Source organism: Schistocerca cancellata, chromosome 9 (assembly GCF_023864275.1).
Source record: "Schistocerca cancellata isolate TAMUIC-IGC-003103 chromosome 9, iqSchCanc2.1, whole genome shotgun sequence".
Taxonomy (NCBI): Eukaryota; Metazoa; Arthropoda; class Insecta; order Orthoptera; family Acrididae; genus Schistocerca; species Schistocerca cancellata.
Genome location: NC_064634.1, coordinates 334465443 through 334491806, shown reverse-complemented (window position 1 = coordinate 334491806; position 26364 = coordinate 334465443). Strand labels below are relative to the sequence as shown.

General features: G+C 39.5%; 1 protein-coding gene across 1 annotated transcript in view; it reads right to left on the bottom strand.

The window, feature by feature from the left end:
• Positions 1–2311: 2311 nt before the first annotated feature.
• LOC126100629 (uncharacterized) overlaps positions 2312–26364 on the bottom strand; it is a 35952-nt gene continuing 11899 nt past the window's right edge. Inside the window, exons 3-7 of the mRNA XM_049911256.1 lie at positions 23837–23898; positions 21615–21650; positions 12170–12287; positions 4476–4531; positions 2312–2462 (exon numbers count right to left, since the gene is read on the bottom strand). Coding sequence (XP_049767213.1) covers positions 2433–2462; positions 4476–4531; positions 12170–12287; positions 21615–21650; positions 23837–23898 — 302 coding nt within the window. The 3' untranslated portion in view covers positions 2312–2432. The remainder of the gene's footprint in view (positions 2463–4475; positions 4532–12169; positions 12288–21614; positions 21651–23836; positions 23899–26364) is intronic.

The following is a 26364-nucleotide window of genomic DNA, read 5'->3' as shown; positions in this document are numbered from 1 at the left end:
GCGGGACTAACAGACGTAAATTAATACTATATTTCAGTGCGAGTGTGATTAGTTGATTAGTTTTAAGTACTTTGTACTTTCCTTCATTCATCGTCTTTTACCTGATATTTTTTAAGTGATATCTAGGAACCTCTGTTTGATGTCTTAAGTGCTAAAGTCTCGATGAAGAACAAAAGTAATTAATGTCAACTTTAGGACAGCTGTACCATAGGGGCCCAAACAGCAACTATTTTTGTGAAATAACATTTTTATTTTCGCTCATGAAGATATCTTTGAAATTATAGGCGAAGAGGATTGTTTAATTTCAGTTCTCAGATGTTTTTCTTAACTGCTACGCAAGTATTTTTGCCTGTGCCTTCACTTCTTCTGGCGTAGGCCTCCAGTGAACAACAAAAACGTTCTTGGTACCTGCTCTGTCTTTTTATTGTACGCCTATTTAATTTTCTTAAAGGTCAAGAAACACTGTCATTTACATTAAATAATTGTTAGTAGCATCCAACAAGGAAGTTATTTAATGATTCATGCAAAACTAAGGATTTGTCTTAACTATTTAGTGGAAAGAGGTCATCCTACAAGCACGCATTATTGACTAATGTTTCTTAAGATTAGGTTACGTTTCTGTTTGTAATAACACTTGTGGCTGTTCATGTAATGTATTGCTGCGACAGAGACGGAGCTCACTAAAGTAACATTAACAAAAATATTTCTCCTCACAGATACTTTCAGTGTTATTAAACGATCTGCATCTTCAGTGAGGCTAGTTATCATTATTTGATACATGTGTAGCAAAAGTTCAATTGAAAATTTCAGCAGTAGTTCACCTGAATGGAAATTTTTTACTAACTGAAAACTTATATATTTTCAATTAATTATGAGAATTTTTATTTATAATTTACATTTTTATTATTCTGTGGATGCCGCAGACACCAGAGAATATGTGGCTGATTGGGATTTAAATACAAGTTACACAGTGTGGATGGAGTACTGTGTTCAGAATATTCGGTTAGGACTTAGTTTTGTTAGAGGTGATGTGTAAATTGTGGTCTCGTAGTTAAGCTAGATTCGAGACCACGGCTTTCCAAAATTTTAACGGCCATCCTCTGCATTCATCCTAGGTAATGGCACTGAGACATTCTAAAATGTCCAAGGTTATCAACACTTCAATATCCGGTGAGTTTGGCAACAATGTAAGACTTTCATCACACATGAAGCTCAGTAATCTCAATTTTTTAAATATAGGTTATGACACTGAAACGAGTTTATTATCATTGCTGCATGTACTGTTTTATATGCTGACGTATAAAATATTCTCTACAGTTAAATTATCCCATCTGAAGTGCCGACTGTAACTAACGAGTAGTAAATCAGATGTGTTAGCGGACGAGCAATAAATCATAAAATCATTTACAGACAGTGGTAAGTCAGGTGTGCTGGTGGACGAGCAATAAATCATTAAATCATTTACAATCAACGAATTCTTCCCTATGTCTGACGGAGATGCCTAACATGTTGTAACGCCCTAACCAGTACTCACAAGTTTTTAGTATATTCGCTGTTCGCTTCTGTGGACAGCAAGCTTGTAAACGGGCCCCATTGTTGGTGGACAACAAAGCTATGTGTTGAGGTTATTCTTGAGTGCACCAGCTGATTAGCTAATTAATTTAAGAAATCCACCTCCAGCGCCGCATGTTGGTCACACTATTCAGTACATTTTTTCGTTTCTGATTGTGCATGTCATAGAATAACATAAGCAAATGTGGAAATCTTGTGAATTCTGAAAGGTGTTAATGTTTCCTCCCGTAAATTATTTTACCACATTCATCGAGGTTGTTTTCGTCTCAGCTAATACAATTTATTACTGTGTTACGTCTATAATTATATTTCTTAGTCAACTGAATCATTACTTTCGTTCCTCGTGTATTTGTATGTTTGTTGTTCCATTCAGTACAGAGTAATAGGCAAGGAGCATCTGAAATGCGCAATGGAAGAATTTCTTCGCAGAAATTAATTTCCTACATACAGTTTGTCTTGGATATTAATTTAGAATTTAGTACAAAACTTATTTGTATCGTATGATCATAAGAATCAGTAACGCCGCTCAGAAAATAGCGTGTCACTCAGAAAAGGGTTATCAATTTCACTATTGTAATGCACGGTTTCATTCCTTGTTGTTTTTGGAAGTTACACCACATTGTATGTGTGTATGTGCGTGTGTGTGTGTGTGGGGGAGAGGGGGGTAACTATGTTAATAAACATATTTTCCTGGGAGAAAAATGTGAACTCTTGGTAGCTGTCAAACAAAGAAAACTCATTATTAAGTATATTTTATTACTATTTTGTGCTTGATACATCAGGCGCAGCTGTGATCAAAGAAGAGTGTAATGGCATTCTTTTTAATTGCTTGGTTACCTATTTGCTGCCAAAATGTGTGTTCAACTGGAGTGGTGCATTCTTGATAATTCCTGAAACAAGTTCATTAACAGATGTTTTAGAGAGAGTTTCTTCTCTATATAACCTTCAGCTTCAATATTACCTAAATAAATATTTACAAAGTACATACATAAATATTAATGGTGTGTTCCTGGGTGTACAGCCGAGTTGTTGTTTGTATTACAAGGGAAAGAACAGCTGGTCTGTATATCCAGAATCACACCACTGATCAGTCACACGCGGATAATGTGCGATATCACGATACACGGGTTATGTTTATAGATATGATTTTCAAAATATTATTTTTACATTATCTAATCTTATCTTATATGTTTCAGTGGAAAGCTTATGTGTTTTACGCTACTTGCATATTGTGTCTGACAAAATCGTATCACGATGTTATACTGTTTACTATGGCAAATGTACTTAAGCATGGACTGTCTCTGTGACGTTACATTATTACTAACATATACTTCCCTATATGATATTTCCTTCAGAGATGCGTACACAATGCTATATTTACCACACATATGGCAAAGCTATTTGTAGGATAGTTTTTCTTTTATCAATTGCTTGTTCAGAAGATATAAAAAGGTGTGAGACACAGCTGGTGCATGAGTGCACCAACTGTGGTTTCTAAATGTCCCTATCTCAGGACAGATGAATAGATCAGGAGAATAATGAGGTGGCCGCTGTTGCACATGAAACGATCTGGGGTGCAACTAAAATAATTCCTTAAGGACGAGTTGAGTCATGAACATCTAGAAACTGGGATTTAACTTTAGAGATAAAAATGCGTATAAAACTAGCATCATTGAATAAACTTCAAGGACAGTCTGGTTTAGATTTACTGTAATAGACAACTGTTCTGAGCATTCCTCAACCGTTATCGTGCGTATTGGCTGCCCTTGTCGCTTAAAGCGGCCTGTAGGTTTCCCAATGTCAGTAGTCTACATGATCTCTAAGATCTCAAAATCGGGGAAACTGATTTTATTTCACTACAATTTCTGAAATGTATTATTAAACGTATTCATTAATCTACAAAATGTCAATTTCGTTCTTTAAGCATGGTACACATTGTTAAGATTACCCAGTCGATGTTACATATGAAAAAGAAAAATCTTTCAGACAAAGAAAAGGTACAATTTAAGAAATCTATTCAAAGCAGATAATTGTGGAATATTTCCGTGTTTGAAATTTGCGATTTTTCCCACTTTTCAGCAGGTTCCTCTGAATGTCAGGTACACAAACTGACTCGACCTTCAAGTTTGTTTAAAATGCTCGTAACCTGAAGAACATTTCTGAGTGCAATTGCTAGTATATTACGTATGGGACACCCTGCCTTTGTATCATGAAAAGTTTAATGCGGGAAATGTCTCACTGAGAGATGTTTCCAAAAAGTATCAGGGACACATGATATATCTTACTACGAAGTTTGCCGCTACATCACAGTGTCAACCCTCAAACTAGTCTCTATACGCCACTGTAGAAAACTCACACAATTGATAGTCAAGGATACCTTGAGAAGTTTTAGTTACGCTATAGGCAGCAAGAAGTCTTGCAACCGAAATGAAACGATTTACTGGCAAATATTGTTTTGAATGGTCTGATGATTTCCAGTATAACATATTATCATTAGTTTAGCCTTTGTATAGTGTTATATCGTTACCTGCAGCACATACAAGGCGGACTTAATGGGCTGACCACAGCCCTAATCTTAGATTACACTGCAAATGTGCAAGTACTGCAAGACTATACCAATACATTTCCTTGGGGATTATTAATTACAATAATCGGTTCGCTGTGACCAGTACCATGAACCGTCGTCAAAGTTACACTGTGCTGCATGAAAGCGGTTATACTAAATATATTGATATTACGAAATAACATATGTTATAAGTATTAACCAAGTAACTGCAATACGTTGCAGCATGGAATTAATAGTACATAAGAAAAATAGTACGAGTTGAATCTTAAGTAGTTAGAAACATTTTGTTATTCCTGGTTGGTTAGACAGAAAGAAAGAAGAAATAGATTTTAGTTACCTCAGTCATGATGCACTTAACGATAGCGTATGCCCTTTCACAAAGGTCGACCTCACCTGAAACATGAATGTACTAATTAATGAACTTTCCTTATTATTTACGAGGAAAAATATTTATGAATCTACAGATACATATTTCACAAACACGTGAAAATTGTTCACTGGATAGTAATGATCGTAGGCGAGTTTAGTGACTCGTTCTGAGGTACAGCATTCGTACTTGAAAAAATCTTTATATTCACATAATTACTGAAAAGTATTTAAACTTGTGTTGTTGTTTAGAAACAGTCGCCGGTTCTCTTTGAATTAGTTTATTAACTGTCGTGACCCATTTTGGATCTAACGCATCTGATGAACTATTATAAATTAAAAAAAAAATTACACAACGCAAAATTCATATAAAAGGCAGTTCTAAACGAACAACATTCAAGAACAATCAGTTTTTTTTATACAGAAATAAATACCGTTTTAGATACAAACACATGAGACTCATGAGACTGTGACTTTGTCTTTATATACTGTCACTACCAATATGTAAAATAACAGGTATCACCAATAGTTGCACTTTCAATCCTGACTGTTGAAATAGCAGACAAGCAATGGCCAGCACCAACGTGTGGGCCGGGAGGAAGGCTCGGCCACGCTAGGTGATGTAACAGTGGGAATGCACGTTTGAACAACGCACCACAGATTCGTGTCCAAAGCAAGTATTACATTTAAAATTTTAAGAGGCAGTTGCCAAAAGTAAGTCTCAATATACAAAATATTTAAAAATTGCTTGCCTGCATATGGGCAAATATCTTATCTTTCTTATAAAAATTCATGTTATCATAAAGCCAGCGTATAAAATTATTTAGAAGGCTTTTTGTTTGTATACACATCTAAAATTGTCACGATATAGCCAAAAGAAAACTGTTAGAATCCTAGATGGTTAAGTAAATTAACATAAAAACACATTTTCATTTTTATTACAAAACAGAAGTTCTTAACTTTTATAAGAAACTTTCTTTCCCGTAAAATTCTGTAACATCTGTTACTTTTGTTTGTTTACAACTGGTCCTCAGATGATGGGTTAAATCCGAAACGCTTCATGATGGTTAATAAACAATTTCATAGAAAACGGGCTACTGTTTTTAAGCAACCTCACAGTGTTTTTAAATTCTTTCCAATAATTATATTCATAATCGTTATGTGCCTCTACAAAGACTTTCAATCTGATTTACATTTTATATTCACATTCGCTATGAAATAAATTGTCACACACAAACAAGGTGCAAAATTTTAATTGGCGCGAAAGCACACTACGTAATGGTAAAGTAGTCTCGATTTCGAAGATATTACCACATCCAGAAGCGTTGAAAAGTGATAGTTTGGTGACCCCAAAACAAGACGATAGCGAAATAAGGAAAGGCAACCTACGTAGAACTCTGCGTTATACAGGCAGCAGATCTCAAACACAATGCCTTCCTCACCAATATTGTGGCACAGTTCTGTACCCATTATAGTACTTTCACCATACTTTATCAGTGTACGAGCTGCATTTTATTTTAAATGGTGGTGATGAATTGGTGCACTAATCGGTTTTCAGTGTTACTTATAAAATAAGATAAATCTGCATGAAAACTTCCATATATGATTCTCTCGTGTCGTCTGCTTTAAATCAATGAGTGTATTGGGCAAACAAAGCTCTTTAACAGTTCCACTGCATTTAATAGCGATGAATGAAATCGCTAACCGGAAATTGCAAAGAAATATTTATCAGGTACTAATTTTTAGATAGAGGACAAAGAATAGTGATGCGGGAGGCTCTGACATGTGGGTCACCGTTTTTGGTTAAGTTTTATGAGGACGCTCTATATTGAAAATAAAGAGACACATGTTTCGGCAATACTGACCTTACGACTTATCTTAGAAGAAAGATTAAGGAAAGGCAAACCTACGTTTCTAGCATTTGTAGACTTAGAGAAAGCTTTTGACAATGTTGACTGGAATACTCTCTTTCAAATTCTAAAGGTGGCAGGGGTAAAATACAGGGAGCGAAAGGCTATTTACAATTTGTACAGAAACCAGATGGCAGTTAAAAGAGTCGAGGGACATTAAAGGGAAGCAGTGGTTGGGAAGGGAGTGAGACAGGGTTGTAGCCTCTCCCCAATGTTATTCAATCTGTATATTGAGCAAGCAGTAAAGGAAACAAAAGAAAAATTCGGAGTAGGTATTAAAATCCATGGAGAAGAAATAAAAACTTTGAGATTCGCCGATGACATTGCAATTCTGTCAGAGACAGCAAAGGACTTGGAAGAGCAGTTGAACGGAATGGATGGTGTCTTGAAGGGAGGATATAAGATGAACATCAACAAAAGCAAAACGAGGATAATGGAATGTAGTCGAATTAAGTCGGGTGATGCTGAGAGTATTAGATTAGGAAATGAGACACTTAAAGTAGTAAAGGAGTTTTGCTATTTTGGGAGCAAAATAACTGATGATGGTCGAAGTAGAGAGGATATAAAATGTAGACTGGCAATGGCAATGAAAGCGTTTCTGTAGAAGAGAAATTTGTTAACATCGAGTATAGATTTAAGTGTCAGGAAGTCATTTCTGATAGTATTTGTATGGAGTGTAGCCTTGTATGGAAGTGAAACATGAACGGTAAATAGTTTGGACAAGAAGAGAATAGAAGCTTTCGAAATGTGGTGCTACAGAAGAATGCTGAAGATTAGATGGGTAGATCACATAACTAATGAGGAAGTATTGAATAGGATTGGGGAGAAGAGAAGTTTGTGGCACAACTTGACCAGAAGAAGGGATCGGTTGGTAGGACATGTTCTGAGGCATCAAGGGATCACCAATTTAGTATTGGAGGGCAGCGTGGAGGGTAAAAATCATAGGGGGAGACCAAGAGATGGATACACTAAGCAGATTCAGAAGGATGTAGGTTGCAGTAGGTACTGGGAGATGAAGAAGCTTGCACAGGATAGAGTAGCATGGAGAGCTGCATCAAACCAGTCTCAGGACTGAAGACCACATCTACAACAACATGTTTCGGCTTTTCGCTAGACATACCTTAGTTTCTGAAAAAAATCGAGGTTAAAGTTGATGACGGAAAATTATATTTCCAGTGCTATATATCAAAAGAGGGTCAAAAACCGAACATTTTCATCAATATAATGTGGGATCCAAAGTAAATAATATTTAACGTTTTTGTGTTTTCATGTTATAGCTTGGATAACCATCAATCAGTGTCTCTCATAGCGCGGTCGGTGGTCGAACGGGTAAAGCGTTAGACTACCAAGTCGGCTGCCCATATTCGATTCTCGGTTGCGGCATTATTTTAGATATGATATTTTTTTCAGTGCATCAGATAATATTCTCGTAATCGGAATACTTTTCTATGCCTTTTTCTGAGGTAAAACATCGGGAGATGTGATTAATATTCAAAAAAGTATATCTCATAATGTACTGAGTTATTTTCTTCGTGATGCATACTACAAAAATACATCTAAAGTACTGTGTGTTATTGTATAAGCCTAACTGATCGTCTGTTCGTGAGCGTTCTCACATTCAGTAGGGTGAAACTTATCATACAGCAAGCAAAACATAAATATTCCTCCCGTCGTGCCGAGTACGTGAACGAAATTTCAACGCATTGACATGTTTTCTGATACATTGTTTGTGAAAAACATATCTGATTCACGTTGGTAAAAATAGACTGGATGCGTAACAAGCATATACAAGCATATCTTGAAAGACAGGCGTGGACAACCGGCTATGGAGTAACGCTTGAATTTTGATAGCATCCGCCCTATCTTGGAATTATCTGCTCTGCTGTGATGTCACACGATTTTGAAGTAGAGCGATGAAATTCTTTACTTGTCAGAAAAATGAAGCGTCACACGGTTGACTCAGAAAGGTACATCTCTGGAGTATAATTTTCACGGAGCAGGTCGGCTGGGCGTCATCACGTCCGAAAGTCCTATCTAGCGCCCCATGTATCATGATGAAAGTAAGCGCCAATTCATTGTGTATATTTTGTTGATTATTAATTACACCTCCAGCTTTTTGCTAAAAAATAAATAAATAAAAATAAATAAAACAAAATAGAAGGAAATAATACTGTGATAATGGGAATAGCGTTATCAAAAGCCGACAAAAATATCGAATGAAAGAAAGCCACCCTCAAGAATCGAATACGGACCATCAGTTTGGTAGTCTAATGCCTTGATCGCTCGACCGCCGATTTCACTCTGCTAAACGCAGACTGCATGTGGGTACCCAAGTTACAGCACGAAACGCAAAAACGCTAATAACTCGAATTTTGTTAACACTAGACCCAATATTAATAAAAAATGTTTGTTTTTAGATACTCTTTCGACGTATAACACAGAAAACACGTTTTTCCGTCATAAAACTTGACCTCGATTTTTTTTCAAAACCTAGGAAGTGTACGAAAAATTTTCAGTATGGAATGTCCTTGAAAAACATGGTTAAAATCGTTGACCCAAGTGTCATCCCTTTCCCTTGTGAAAAATCTTCCCGGCACAACCACGTTCTCATCGGAATAATATATTAACTGCTCCAGATGATGCTCGAAGTAATAAGCCACAAATATGTTTTGCCCTGTTTAAAAAAAAATGAACCAGAAAGGTTCACAGTTTTGTTTGCTTTTATGACCATGAAATAACTGTGACTAATGATTTTTTCCCCTTGTTGTTTCACCCTGTCGCAGACTACATGTGGTTCGAGCAGGCTCTCAGCAGTAGCATCTACATCTGCTCTTCTGGGATTTACAATACGCAGAAGCGGCGTTAACATAACCAAATGCTTTCAAAATACAGATAGCTCGTTATGAATCTCTCAAAAGATAATATAAACAAGTTTTATTAATTTACTGAAAGCCGGTCGGTGTGGCCGATCGGTTCTAGGCGCTTCAGTCGGGAACCGCGCTGCTGCTATGGTCGCAGGTTCGAATCCTGCGTCGGGCATGGATGGGTGTGATGTCCTTAGGTTAGTTATGTTTAAGTAGTTCTAAGTCTAAAGGACTAATGACCTCAGATGTTAAGTCCCATACTACTCACAAGGGAACCTCCCCATCGCACTCCCCTCAGATTTAGTTATAAGTTGGCACAGTGGATAGGCCTTGAAAAACTGAACATAGATCAATCGAGAAAACAGGAAGAAGTTGTGTGGAACTATGAAAAAAATAAGCAAAATATACAAACTGAGTAGTCCACGGGTAAGAGATGCAGCATTAATGAGAATGTGAGCACAGGAATGCCGTTGTCCCGTGGTTAGCGTGAGCAGCTGCAGAACAAGAGGTCCTTGGTTCAAATCTTCCCTCGAGTGAAAAGTTTAATTTTTTATTTTCAAACAATTATCAAAGTTCAGGCACTCATACATAATCAACTTCGCTCTCCAAAATTCCAGGACATGTTCAGATGTGCTTGGACATATGCAGGATTTGACGGTATACACACGGAAAAAACGTTAAAAACATATGTTTTGACAGAGCACAGGGAAAACTGTGCGACTGTGAAACTGTTGCATTCATTTGTTGCAGTTTATGTGACAAACTCTTATGCTTTCATCACTTTTTTGGGAGTGATTATCACATCCACAAGAAAACCTAAATCAGGCAATGCAGAAGAATCTTTTTACCCATTCGCCAAGTGTACAAGTTACGTGGGTCGACAACATATTCCTGTCATGTAACGCACATGCCGTCGCTAGTGTCGTATAGAATATATCAGACGTGCTTTCCTGTGAAGGAATCGATTGACCTATGACCTTGCGATCAAACGTTTTCGGTTCCCATTGGAGAGGCACGTCCTTTCGTCTACTAATCGCACGGTTTTGCGGTGCGGTCGCAAAACACGGACACTAAACTTATTACGGTGAACAGAGACGTCAATGAACGAACGCACAGATCATAACTATGCGAAAATAAAGTAAAATTTTCACTCGAATAAAGACTTGAACCAAGGACCTCTTGTTCCGCAGCTTCTCACGCTAACCACGGCATTCCTGCGCTCATATCCTCATTAATGTTGCATATCTTACCCATGGACTACACAGTTTGTATATTTTGCTTATTTTTTTCATAGTTCCACACAACTTCTTCCTGTTTTCTCGATTGATCTGTGTTCAATTTTTCAAGGCCTATCCACTGTGCCAACTTATAACTAAATCTGAGGGGAGTGCGATGTGGAGGTTCCTTTATCAGAGCCATTTGAAACATTTTTTTTAGTGGAAGTAACTGTTGGTTTGTGTTGAGTTCACGTTGTTGGTGATGGTGGTGGGTGATGAGTACTACCAGGGAGTAAGGATGGAAACGAAATATGATAATGTAATTTTGTATGTGAAATAGATGTGGTATTCGGTGACAGATATTGTGGATTTTATAATAGAATTTGTTTTGTGATTGACCCCTAATCAAAATTGAGCGATAAGAGAGAAAAGGACTGAATAGGATAAGTGTCCTTACGTGAATATGACAGTGGTAGTCGGTTGAGTCTTAAAGATGTTAGGACAGGTTCATGGTGATGTAAGAGATGCTGGTTACAGTTTGGCCGGGGGAGGACTGGACATGTGGAGATTGTATTGTATCAGCATGAAAGAGTGTGTTGGCGCAAAGCGAGAGACTAAGTGGGTTAGGGAGTAAGGAGAAAGTGGTAGATTGGTCGGTGTCAGCTTTGTGGGAATCGTAAAAAATATGTAGGTAATCGGGTATGCCAGTGTAGGTGAGAAGAGGCATTTTATAAGTTGCTAAACGATTTTGGATTGTTTTGGGGGAAGAGACCAAACAGCGTGGTCATCGGTCTCGTCGGATTAGGGAAGGACGGGAAAGAAAGTCGTCTGTGCCCTGTCAAAGGAACCACCCCAGAATTTGCCTGGAACGATTTAGGGAAATCACGGAAAACCTAAATCAGGATGACCGGACGCGGGATTGAACCGTCGCCCTCCCGAATGCGAGTCCAGTGTGCTAAGCTAAACGATTTGTGTAGGGAATGTAAACGCATGCAAGGCGGTTAAAGATTTACAGTGATGGAATTCTGGGGTGACCAGACACGCTGACGAGGGATATAATCGCCTAGTTAGGTGACTTCATGCTTAGGATGTTGTGGATTTCCTGACCGATGGCTGATAGGTGGGATTATGGATAAATAAAGCCATTTCCACGCACTTTAAATGAGGTGAATCTAAAGCGTCTACTTAGAGGTAGCTATATGTCTCTATAAACAGATTTCGAAAGCAGCTGCAGTAATTACGTTCTAGAAAATAGCATCGATTATGTCATCTAATTTGCTAGCCAGCACTGCTAAAAATATGGTAATAATAACTAAGTGAAGCACAATTTGTCGTGCTGTTTCACACTTTTAATTACTAAACTTTAGTTTCTGTAATGAGTTGTTAGAAATGACTGTGTTCCACAGACGAATCCTAATTTTTTTTTATATCAGCTTACGTCCATCTTGATGATGTCAACCTGTTATCTTTACACTCTTGTGAGTCCGATAGAACAGCAACAGTTCTAATATTGTCACATGCATTCGCAATCTTAGTCTTAACTGCTGTCATCAATAACATAGTAGCGAAATGAACAACAATTATTGTCATTCCGCCCATGCAGCTGAGTGTAGAGAGTTGAATCAGTTACAGTTTCATCAACTCTTGCATCAAGAAGAAGCACTGTTGACTTACTCCTCTGTGCGACACAGGTGTAGGTTGTCTCGTCGAGGTGTGCGAGATTGGGGCCGTTGGGGAAGCCCTGAAGTACCATCTTCAGGAGATCTTTGTCGAAAGCTCCATCTGCATGCATCTGAAACGTCGAGAAATATTGTTACACTTTGCTCTGCAAAACATTGACAATATGTTCGCAAAAAATGTAAGGCTGTTGACGCTACTGTATTACGCGTTACAAAAACAGTCCAATATCCTGAAAGTCCAAATCTTGATACACACTTGTATCTGACGAATTTTTATTGGTGTGTAGAACCAGATAAATAAAATTAACGCACATTATCGTTTGCTGCGATATTACAGTTTTCTCATGATCGTAAGACAGCACGTGAATGATCTGAAAGGCAAGACATATGGTATAAAGTTAAGACAGACAGGGGAAAGTTCTTATTTGCAGCTGTTACCCACAGCTGCACTTCCTTATCAGTAGTTTTGTTATGATGACTGACGGTGAGTAATTAAGCTACGGTCCGTCAATGACGTCGGCTGCCCTCGCGTGTCTGCCTGTTAGGGCTCGTGATGGGCTCCCTGCTTTCCTCCCTCCAAAGCTGTGCCAATGCGCGATGCGCTGACATGCGAGGCGTCGCTGCGGAGCAGTGCGTAGTGGCGTGTGACCTGCGTCGCCACGAGCGCGCGTCTATGCATCGTGCTATTGAAGTAGCATCATTATACCATGTCTTTATTATGCAACAAATAGTGTACAAGTACGGATTAAACAAACAGAAGATTGTGCAAACACTGTATTCAACATTTTGAATCATATCACGTGATGAAGATCAAAAGCAAAGAGTGAATACTTTTTTCGAATAGTAAATATTTTTTCCCCCGATTCACGTAATGTTCTTCAAATCAATAAGTATCTTGTACTCCACATTTTATAAAGTAGCCTGTATTCTTCCTAAGGACTCAAGCTGCCTCCATACCAAAACCATCGAAATCTGTTCAATGGGTTAGTCGTGCAAATGTGAGGCATCTATAATATTACTGTGGATAAGACATACAATTACGATATCGTTTCCCGTGATCCAATTTGTATGAAATAAAACCTCTCCGGTGACCAAAGCTATGCTCAAGTTACCTGTGAAAACTCCATGTAATCCCTTTAGCTGTTTTGTAGATTAGCGTGTCCAAACAGAGAAACAGATACGAAAGTTTTATATAAAACTTTAAATCACGATAACATGGTCCCAAGGTTACACGTTGCACCATGCTATGTTCAAGGCATCTGCGAAAACCCAAGAAAATTCGTCTAGTAGTTTCAGAGAAGAGTGTTGCGAAAGATACGACAGTTTTTCATATTTGTTATTAGTACAGGTACAGACAAAAGATAGATATTGGTACATTAATTGTTATACTATTTTAACTACATCTGCATCTACATACATATTCCGCAATCCACCATACGGTGCATGGCGGAGCGCACCACAACTAGCATCTTCTCTCCCTGTTCCATTCCCAAACAGAACGAGGGAAAAATGACTGCTTATATCCCTCTGTACGAGCCCTAATCTCTCTTATCTTTGTGGTCTTGCCGCGAAATGTGAGTTGGGGCAGTAAAATTGTACTGCAGTCAGCCTCAAATGCTGGGTCTCTAAATTTCCTCAGTAGCGATTCACGAAAAGAACGCCTCCTTTCCTCTGGAGACTCCCACCCGAGTTCCTGAAGCATTTCCATAACACTCGCGTGATGTTCAAACCGACCAGTAACAAATCTAGTAGCCTGTCTCTGAATTCCTTCTATGTCCTCCCTCAATCCGACCTGATAGGGATCCCAAACGCTCGAGCAGTACTCAAGAATAGGTCGTATTAGTGTTTTATAAGCGGTCTCCTTTACAGATGAACCATATCTTCCCAAAATTCTACCAATGAACGGAAGACGACTATCCGCCTTCCCCACAACTGCCATTACATGCTTGTCCCACTTCATATCGCTGGGCAATGTTACGCCCAAATATTTAATCGACGTGACTGTGTCAAGCGCTACACTACTAATGGAGTATTCAAACATTACAGGATTCTTTTCCTATTCATCTGCATTAATTTACATTTATCTATATTTAGAGTTAGCTGCCATTCTTTACACCAATCACAAATCCTGTCCAAGTCATCTTGTATCCTCCTACAGTCACTCAACGACGCCACCTTCCCGTACACCACAGCATCATCAGCAAACAGCCGCACATTGCTATCCACCCTATCCAAAAGATCATTTATGTAGATAGAAAACAACAGCGGAGCTACCACACTTCCCTGGGGCACTCCAGATGATACCCTCACCTCCGATGAACACACACCGAGGACAACTTACTGGGTTCTATTACTCAAGAAGTCTTCGAGCCACTCACATACTTGGGAACCAATCCCATATGCTTGTACCTTAGTTAGGAGTCTGCAGTGGGGCACCGAGTCAAACGCTTTCCGGAAGTCAAGGAATATGTCATCCGTCTGATACCCGTCATCCACGATTCGCAAGATATCATGTGAAAAAAGGGCGAGTTGCGTTTCGCAGGAGCGATGCTTTCTAAAGCCGTGCTGATGCATGGACAGCAACTTCTCTGTCTCAAGGAAATGCATTATATTCGAACTGAGAATATGTTCGAGAATCCTGCAACAAACCGATGTTAAGGATATTGGTCTGTGATTTTGAGGATCCGTCCTTCTACCCTTCTTATATACAGGCGTCATCTGCGCTTTTTTCCAGTCGCTCGGGACTTTACGTTGGGCAAGAGATTCGCGATAAATGCAAACTAAGTAAGGAGCCAATACAGTAGAGTACTCTCTGTAAAACCGAATTGGAATCCCATCAGGACCTAGCGATTTATTTATTTTCAACCCATTCAGCTGCTTCACAACCCCAGGGATGTCTATCACTATGTCCTCCATATGGAAATCTGTACGAGACTCAAACGGCGGTATGTTTGTACGATCCTCCTGCGCGAAAGATTTCTCAAATGCTAAATTTAAAATTTCACCTTTCGTTTTGCTGTCTTCCGTTGCCAGGCCAGACTGATCAGTGAGTGACTGGATGGAAGCCTTCGACCCACTTACCTACGAGGGCTATCCACAAAGTACATTACGTTTTGGAGTTAAAAATAAATAAAGTATTGGAAAATTCTTTTATTATATACAGATGAAAGCCACACTTCAATACTACTTTTCTACATAGTTGGCATTTACATTAAGGTACTTATCGTAGCGCTGGACGAGCTTGGAAATTCCTTCCTCGTGAAATTCGGCCGCCTGCGCCTTCAATCACGTGGTTACCTCTTCTTGAAGCTGTGCGTCGTCATCAAAACGCTGCATAGCCAACCACTTCTTTATTGCTGGGAATAAGTGGAAGTCGCTCGGTGCCAGGTCGGGACTGTACGGCGGATGAGGGAACAACTCTCACTTAAAACATTCGAGAACTTCACGAGTGGCATTTGCCGTGTGGGCCCGGGCGTTGTCGTGAATCAGCCCAACTTTCCCCTGCGCTTGTTTTGTATTGCTCTTCTGAGGTTGGCAATGCCTTTGAAAGTTTATTGTAATGCCTCTTTCCAGGAAATCCAAAAAACCACACCTTTTCTGTCCCAAAAGACAGTCGCCATCACCTTCCTTGCCGACATTGTCTGCATGCATTTCTTGGGTTTTTGGGGGGAATTTGTGTGCCCCCACTGCATTGACTGCAATTTTGTATCGCAGTTCACATGCTTAACCCATGTTTCGTCACCAGTAACGATGCGATCGAGTAATGAGTCGCCATCTTTCTCGTAAGCGTCCAAAAAGGTTAACGCCGCAGCCATTCGCTGATTTCTGTGAATCTCTGGCAAGATTTTTGGTATCCATCTTGCTCAAAACTTGTGGTAACCAAGCTTTTCGGTAATGATTTCGTGCAACAAACTTAGTGAAATCTGTGGAAAACTCATAGAGAGTTCCATTATTGTGAAATTACGGTTTTCACGGACAGCGGCATCGACTTTTTCGACAAGTTCAGCAGTCACTATGCTGGGCCTTCCACTTCGATCTTCGTCGTGAACGTTAGTTCGGGCATTTTTAAATTTTATGACCCATTGACGCACTCCACCTTCAGTGATTATGTTGTCCCCATACACTTCACAAAGCTGCCGATAGATTTCTATCGGTGTACAGATTTTTGCAGTCAGGAACCTTATTACAGCACGCACTTCACACTTCGCGGCTTTTCAATTAACGCTGACATTTCAAACTGTCACAGTAACTCAACGGAGTACAGCACGAACCTCTCACTAGCACGGCAGGATGCCGAATGAGCGGCGGAATGCCATGACACGAAGATGGCCGCGCTAGCCCCGCCCCTAACGGACACAAACGAAAACGCAATGTACTTTGTGGATAGCCCTCGTATTTTACGTAAGACCAGAATTTCCTTGTGTTTCAGCAAGATCTTTTGCTAAGGTATGACGGTGGTAGTGGTTGAATGCTTCGCGCATCGCTCTTTTTACAGCAGCACGTATCTCTACTAACTTTTGCGTGTCCTCATTCTCCCGATCTTTCTTGTACCGCGAGTGCAACTGTCTTTGCTTCCTGAGCGTTCTCCGAATTGCGCTGTTAAACCACGGTGGGCTTTTTCCGTCCGTAACCCACTTTTTCGACACATACTTCTCCAATGCGTAATCTACAATGTGTTTAAAATTTGCCCATATTTCTTCCATGTCCATCGTACCGGAAGTGAATGAAGTCGATTCATTTATTAAGTGGGATGCTAGCAACTGCTTATCTGCTCTTTGTAGTAAGAATACTCTCCTAGCCTTCTTGAGCGACTTTTTAACTTTTTAATTTTCGTAACCATAGTCGTAATGACAACATCATGATCATTAATCCCTGTCTCAACACTGACACCGTCGATGAGGTCTGGTCTGTTCGTGGCTACCAGATCTAAAATATTTCCATTACGCGTTGGCTGTCGATTTAGCTGCTCAAGACAGTTTTCGGGTAATGTGTTCAAACATAATTCACACGACGGCTTGTCTGTACCACCTGTAATGAATCCATAGACATCCCAGTCTATACTAGGTAGGTTGAAGTCGCCTCCGACTAATTTATCGTGATCCGGGTACTTCTGCGATACAGGATGTGGACTCCCTTTGAATGATTTTAGAACTGTCACGGTGGAACCTGGTGGCCGGTAATAACACCCCACAATTATTTTTATTTCCCCTAGCCCTGTTAAACGTGTCCAGATAACTTCACAATCACACCCTACTTCGACCTCAGTAGACACAATATTTTTGTCAACTGCAATGAACACACCACTTCTAATCTGTCTTTCCGATACACGTTCCAATCCTAACTAAATATTTCAAAACTTCCTACCTCAGGGTTCAACCAGGTCTCAGTCCCGAGTATAATTTGCGCGCCACACGCTTCCTGCAGGGCAGTAAATACAGGAACTTTATTCCGAACGCTCTGAAAATTTACTGCTAATATCTTGATAGCCGAAGTGTCTTTACACTGAGCGCGTCCTAGTTTCCCTGCCTGCACGTCGACTGGTAAGTGTTCATCAGGACACCTCGCACTACTGCCTAGCCTAAAAAAACCCCATGTGCACACCACAAGTACTCTGCTACCCGACTAGCCGCTTCCTTTGTCTAGTGAACTATGCCACTATTATGCATAGGTGTCTTTTATTACAGTTTTTCAGATCAGAACTGCACGCAAGTGGTTGCTATGGGTCACACGAAAGCCTTATAATGCAAAACTAAAGATAAACGTCACACGGATTAAGGAATGGAAAGCTGTAAGATACGCTAACCGCAGCGGGAGATTTTATAAATACAGAAACGTTTTTCAATGGAATATTGCTCTCTAATAGGCTAGGATGACTCAACTCCAAATTAACAGAATTACCAATTTCTGTTGCTGACTGATGTGAAAATTACCCAGCCATCAGTTTAATAAATTCTGGTTGCAAAATACTGACACGATTCCTTACAAAAGAAGAGGAGAAATCGTAGACGCTGTCCTCGTGGAAGATCATTTTTGATTTCGGAGAAATGTAGGAAGACGCCAGACAATACTAGCCCTACGACTGACGTTAGAAGATAGGTTAAGGAAAGGCAAACCTACGTTTATAGCATTTGTAGACTTACAGAAAGCTTTTGACATTGTTGACTAGAATACTGTCTTTGAAATTCTGTAGGTATAGGAGTAAAAGACAGGGAGCGAAACACTACTTACAAGTTGTGCAGAAACCAGACGGCAGTCATAAGCGTTGAGGCCATGAAAGAGAAGCAGTGGTTGAGAAGGGGGTGAGACAGGGTTGTTATCTATGGCCAATTTTATTCAATCTGACATTGAACAAGCATTAAAGGAAACCACAGAAAAATTTGGAGTAGTAATTAGAGTCCAAGGAGAAGAAATAAAAACTTGGCGGTTTGCCGATGACATTGTAATTCTATCAGAGACAAAAAAGGACTTGGGAGAATAGTTGAAAGAAATAGAAAGTGACTTGAAAGACAGGTTCAAATGGCTCTGAGCACTATGCGACTTAACATCTGAGGTCATACGTGCCATATAATTTAGAACTACTTAAACCTGACTAAGGACATCACACACATCCATGCCCGAGGCAGGATTCGAACCTGCGCCAGTAGCGGTCGCGCGGTTCCAGACTGGAGCGCCTAGAACCGCTCGGCCGCACTGTTCAAAGGCGGGCATCAGATGAACATCAAGAGAAGCAAAACAAGGATAATGGAATTTAGTCGGATTAAATCAGGTGATGATGAAGGAATTAAATTAAGAAAAGGGTAACTTAAGGTAATAGATAGGTTTTGCCGTTTGGGCAGCAAAGTAACTGATTACGGCGGAAGTAGAGAGGATATAAAACGTAGACCGCCAACAGCTAGAAAAGCATTTCTGAAAAAGATAAATTTGTTAACATTTAGTGCTGTGCAGTGTTTTCTGAAGGTATTTGTCTGACGTGTAATCATGTACAAAAGTGAAACATGGACTACAAACAAGAAGAGAATAGAAGATTTTGAAGTGTGGTGCTATAGAAGAATGCTAAAGATCAGATGAGTAGATCACGTAACTAATGAGGAGGTACTGAATAAAACTGCGGAGAAAAGAAATTTTTGGCACAAAGACTAAAAGATAGTACACATTCTGTGTTGACAGTACAACAGTACATATTCTGACACATCAAGGGATCGCCACTTTAGTATATTGGAGAGAAATATGTGTGTGTGAGAGGTGGGGGGAGGGGGGAGGGAAAGGGGGGGGTGTAAAAATCATGGAGGGAGACCGAAAGATGAATGCAGTAATGCGATTCAGAAGGACGTAGGTTGCAGTAGTTATTCGAAGATGAAAAGCTTTGCACAGGATAGAGTAGCATGGAGACGTGCATCAAACCAGTCTCGGACTAAAGACCGCAACAACAATTACTGTTTCTGTCCCAGACTGCTGACTGAACTCCAGCGAGAATAGTGGCTACCGTTGTTGTTTCTGTTGTAAATAGCAATATCCACATTTAGCAATATTCACCTTATTGTAATCCTTATTTATCGGAAAGACATCTGCAAGGAACGCTCTAAATTCACCTCACTGAATGTGAGGATGTTGAAAGCCACTATTATTTTGCAGTGAAACTGTGTTATATTGAGAGAAATGCCCTGTACAGATGTTGTAACAACAACGACGCTGTACTATTGTACATATAAGTAAAATTTTTTCCATCTGATTTTTCGATAAACTGGTGTAATTGATGTTCTGATTTCATTTCTTTTTTGATTTATGTCATTGTGTTAAGAAAACTGTAAACAAGTTTCAATGTGAATATTAATGTTTATGTCAAATGTCATGCAATATTGTAATAGAATTGAAATGTAACAAATGTTGAAACTGTTGTAACATGTTTAAAATTGTAACTGTGCGTCTGGTCCATATGTAGGCAATGTATTAGGATATGTAGAATGCAAAACCTCGGGTGAATACCCTGTCTGCAAGGGAGCGGTAAAAGGTGGATGGCAGGCGAGCGCGGGAAAATGCGCACGGGCGCTACACACCATAATGGGCTCGGCAGTAGTAGTTGGAGTTTGGCATTGATCTGAGCAACACGTTCTGGAGCGAGGAGGCTCTTCTGGAAGAAGTAGTTCCATGGAGCCTCGGGTATGCCGTTCCAACACCCATACAGCATGGCAAAATTCCATAGGCACTAAATGGAAAAGTATTGCGACGCTATGAAGAAATAAAGTGCCGATACGTCAAGAGCCATAGCTGTGGTTGTATGTCTGCTTTGTGCCTCGCCATCTCGCCGCTTGCCAACCGCCGCATCGATACAAACAGGTTGAAACTTTTAGTACTGTATTCGTATGGACCAGTGTTACTTTTGTTCCATACTGTTCAATAACAACTTAAATTTTACCAGAACTTTCCTATCATTTTATTATCCTCACAACTAACCTAGATAGGGTCCTTTCCAAATGTTGTGCAATCTGAGTGTCCCGAGATGAAAAATTAAAGTTTGTGTTAGTAATAATTACCTGCAGACCTAACTATGTTAGAATGTTGTTTAAAGAATTGTTTTGTTAATGAACCAGTAAATGAATAACGGAGGTCTGACAACGTTGGAAGATAACTTTAATATTGATTTAGTAATGGAGTTAAATTATTTCGAGACAGATATAAAGGTATTTAAATGAGTAGGAAATAAGATAAAAAGAGTAGTAACTCATATATTGGAAATCTTGAGCGCATAATGATTTCAATAATCAATTTTTTTAATACGGTAATCATAAGTTTCAGGGTTCCCCCCCCCCCCTTTTTTATTCATTTGAATTCTGAAGTGTTCTGAACTGATTTGACCAGCAAAGTTAATGTCAATATATAAGCCAAATTTTATTAGTGTTTTACGTTTATCAAAATTGACATTGTGTGTGTGATTCGAAAGTGCTATTTCTAGGGTAACCTATGCCCGATTTTAATCAGATCAATAGACAGTACGAAGTTTTGTAGTAAACATTATAGTGTAGTGTTATGTATTTACGGATTATCCATACAAGTACAGAAAGTGAAATTATCAGTTCAATAGATTTTCTCGTTCTAAAATTCACTATATTATGCAGTGTTACTACGTGTTGTTTTGCATGAATGTACATCAACTTGTACAGGGAAGAAACTCAGTTAATGCCTAATTAGGCTGGCGACCGTATTATTAACAAATTGGTAGCATCTTCTGTGTTTTTTTTTTTTTTTGTCCGTCCTGACGTGTAGTTGCATTTCGGACTTGCTTGACGTACCATTGTTATTACCATTCAGGTACACGCGGTCAATATGTATATATGAAAATCCTCTCTCATAAGGTGAAACCCGTCAACTTACCATAGTACACGCTTTAATGAGTATCGTGTGCCCCACACGAACCACGTTTACAATGTTCCATATGTACTTACCGCTCCTGTTCTATCCAGTAAGCAGTAAAACCAACACTGAAACAGAAATATTTTTGTCTATTAACAGAACAGTCATGGAGGTGATATACAACAGTTAATGTTTATCAGAATGAGGGGAGACTATAGCATACACTCTGTACAGTAAAATAGTTCTTACCTATATTTTAAGTAAGAAATTAATTGAAAAATTAGGTAAGGACACTTAACAGTGAGAAACCGACTGATGATGGTGATTTAACCTATAACATTCAGGTTTGCGCCAACATTTTCATTCTCCTTCAACATTCAGGATAAATCATTAGTTGGGAGATCTGATATAAGCCGTCTGGTTAAACTGGTTTTTAATTTGGATACAGTTTTTTTCCCTGACTATATCACTCGCCATTAATTAAAACTTCCGGGCTGAATTGTCGTGGACCATATATAGAACTTCTTCTCCTTCCTGACGTTTCGTTGCCTACTGCGGGCAACATCTTCTGAGGTGAGTCGGCGACTGGCTGCTAGGCGCTGGAGGTCCCGCTTATATAGAGCGCTTAGATGGCGCCACCACTCATCACGTGCTTTCGACTTTAAACTATCTGCGGCTAGTGCCATCTCTCTCGATTACAGGCAATCGAAGTCGAAAGCACGTGATGAATGGTGGCGCCATCTAAGTGCTCTATATAAGCGGGACCTCCAGCGCCTAGCAGCCAGTCGCCGACTCACCTCAGAAAATGTTGCCCGCAGTAGGCAACGAAACGTCAGGAAGGAGAAGAAGTTCTATATATGGACCACGGAAATACAGCCCGGAAGTTTTAATTAATGAAGACACCGGCCGTGAAAACTTACATGTTATGATATATCACTCGCCTTCACTTGTACAGAATGTGCTAGTATGGCGTTGTTAATCTCTTGGATTAAAACGATAAAGTTATAGAGCGGCATCTAAAGTGCTAAAAAACGCAAAAGACCGGTGCTTCTGGTTAGGGTACTGAAAGACGAAACACCGTTAAGTATTACTGTCTAGTCGATGATGACGTCATTAGAGACGTGGCACAAACTCATCTCACATTGATGCGGGGGGGGATTGGCCTTGCCCTTCTCAAAAGATCCTTTCCGACAAACACATTTATCATAAATAAAAACTATGGAAACCAAAATTTGTGTGGGCAGACAGGGATTTGAACGTTGTCCTTTCCGAATGCGAGTCCAGCGCCTTACCACTGCGACATCCTTCTTGGTAGTTCTATCACTGCGTGAACGGTGTTTAAGGCTTTTACGGGTTCAGTTCCTTCATTTCTTATGCACAACGATTACAACACAGAATACCTACTGATATAACAGTGGTTTTTGAAAGCTAAGGCATTAATTGCCAGAAACATATATTTAAAAGTAGATTCTCATTGATATGAAATTTTAAAGTTACTCTGTTTATGTGCTCTCATTTTCAAAGTAACTGGTAATAGTAACATCATTTTAATTAGTGTTAGCATAATGGATTGATATCCCGCTTATTGTAACACCAATGTTTAGAGAACTAGAATCACGTACATTTCTGTGTGTTAGTAACTGAGAGACTAATGAGCAAAGGAATCCAGAATTTCCCACCAAGGCTTGGATTTCACTATTTCTCGCGACAATAGGGAGCAGAATTTTAACAGGCTCAGATATCCTTGTGGTCGTTCCAATGCCAGGTTACAAAAGTGGAGTTAATCCGTAGATATTTTAAGGGAAAAAAGTAAAACGCGAAGCCTACTAATGAAGTAGGAAAACTCTAGTCTGAAGTTCCTTCGACGACGAATTCGTTAGAGGCAGAACGCAACTTCTGATATACAAAGGTTGGGAAAGGAAATCTATTGTGTCCTACTGAAAGAAACCAACTCGTAATGTTAATCGATTTAGCGATACCACGGAAAATCTAAATTTGTATGGCTGGAAGTATTGATTTGAACCTTGTTTCTTCAAAATGCGAGTCAAGTAACTTATCCACAGTGAGACATGGTTCAAATACAGAATAAAAGTTAATACTGGTGATGAATAAACGATCAGGTCAGTAAGTTTGTAGCTGCTTGAATTGTTTCCTTCCACAAAGCTTCCTACGTATAGAGCCTAAAGAAACGAGACTAGGTAACCGTTGTTTATCCTAGATTTGTTTGTATGTATTCTACACAGTTACGAACACGACAGTTCCATCAAGTATTTGCTGATATATCCGAAGCATTATATGAATCTCTACAACTTGCCTTTTGCTGGTATTTGCTCTCATCTATCACGTGACCGTCACTGAGAAGATTATCCCAGCATCCTGGAAAACATAAGACGTGTTAATAAATTTCAATCCTTTCACTAAAATTTCTAGAATAGCCAACACATTTATTTCCTTTACAAAAACCTTCCTTTCTTTCCACAGTCATTCGTGCATTTTACTGACAGGTTCTAAGATTTAACTTCATTTTCTTTAGTAAGTTTTACAATAATCTTCAATTAAATCATACAAAAAAATTTCTTAGTGTTTCCCAAGTCTGGCAACATCGATTATCATTTATTTGCAACACACGTATTGTACCAATTAATAAAATAGTCGAGATCGCAAAAATCACTTATTTAAAAATGAAGACTGGTTTCGGCCTTTATATTGCCCATCTTCAGATCTAACACACCACATGGATGCAGCCGGCGGTGCACGAAACAGTTGCATGAACCCACAGCAGCTGTTAGCAGCAGAAAGCGACTGTGACACGACGCAACTGTTCCGTGAACCAGCGGTTGCATCCATATGGTGCGTTAGACCTGAAGATGATCAGCATAAAAGTCGAAACTGTACATCATTTTTAAATAAATGATTACTGCCATCTCTGCTGTTTTATTCATTGATAATTTATTATAGATCTGTCAAATCTCCAAAACATGTTTCTTAAAATTATAATCGTTGTAACTGTTGCCTTTACAACCAGAGAATGGCAGGTAGAATCTATGAACAACAAAATACATTACGGATCTCCTCGTCCCTGTGAGCTACACAAACGTCTGCCCGACACCGCGCAGTATTCTACAAGTGTCTTTGTGAATGCTGTAATTGGTCAATCTTGTTTTCGTGGTCCCTAAGTAGGCAATACGCTGGCGGCTGCAGTGTATTGCTACAGTCTTCACCAAACAGTGATTCTTTACATTTTGTAAATAGGGTTCAGCTCAATAGTTGGCGTCTATCTTGAAATTTCCGCTAATTTAGCTTTTTCAGCATTTCCGTGAGAAATCTGTTACCGTTCCTGCTGTCGTTCTTGCCTCTACCCTGCCTCTACATATGGATTCCACGCGGTTGTAAAACATTCGAAAACAGAGTTTCCTTTGTAGATTAGTAGTATTTTCGCAGCATGCTACCAATGAACTGAAGTCTGATATCTGTTGAACCTACAATCATCCGCCTCTACATATTGTTGGACTTAGATATTTACGTGAGCTAACCATTTAAATTTGTAACTATTTATATTACAGGCAGTTACCAAAGTCGTTTCGACTTTTCTGCAGACGTTTCGCTGGGAAGTTGTTACGTACCCTCCACACAGTCTCGAACTCTCCGCATGCGATTTCCATATTTCTGGAGGCTGGAAGAAAGATATTCTTGGCCAAGAATCACAAGCGTGATTCCATAGGCAACCGCAAACATTTTCCCGTGAAGGTGTTGACCGCGTTGCCTCAGTGGGATAAGTGTATTAGCAGTTATGGCGACTACTTTTGAAGTAACGAACAGTTTAATTACTTTTGTCCATCTCACTCATATTCATCTGACTGCAACTTACAATAAAGGAGCAAGTACCGAGAAAGCCACTACATAATAAATCTTCACCATCACAAAACCCCACAACGTCATCTTAATCAATACGATAATGGAAATGAAGTCAATTAAGTATTGGTGCGTGCAATGACGGTTCCGTAGGTAACGACAAACATTTTTCCGTGAAGGCGTTGACCGTGTTGCCTCAGTGGGATAAATGTATTAGCAGTTATGGCGACTACTTTGGCGGTAACGAACAGCTTAATTACTTTTTTCCATCTCACTCATATTCATTTGACTGCAGGTACTGAGAAAGCCACTACATAATAAATTTTCACTATCGCAAAACCCCACAACGTCATCTTAATCAATACGATGATGGAGGTGAAGTTAGTTAGCTATAGGTGGGTGCAAACGTCATCGTCATTGCAGATATTATGTAAACGGCAATGAAGTTCACTGAAATTATATAAAAGTATTAAAATAGTTTCAGCGTATTTTAGTATCACTGCCTGCCTAAAAAATCGGTACTTGTTTTTGCCGAGAGCGTAGGGTACCATTGCTAGTGAGTCGTGATTGGGCTTTTGCCACAAATATTGCCGACTCTTGGTCTACAAAAACGACAACTGCTGCTTTGCCAAAACGGTTGAAACACTCATCTTAGAAGTTGTGTCTTTCATATCAGTCTTCATCAGCAAAGGTATCGCCAAGAACTGTCAAAAGAGTATTTTCTGCGTTCGTTGCTTCTGTCGCCGAGGTAATAATCAACCATGCCACAACGGTTGTGGTCACAAGAAACGTGGCCTGAATCACAATTCATTGAACATTCTAATTTTGAAGGACGCATAAACTGTAACAAAAATCATGAGTGGAGATACTTTCGTTCGTGTACGTCGCGAGACAACAAGCAACTGCGTCCCGAAAGGGGTACTCGTACGCTCATGAAAGTTTCGGGAGTGTCGTTCGGGTAAATGATAATAATTACCAGAAATGGTGTCG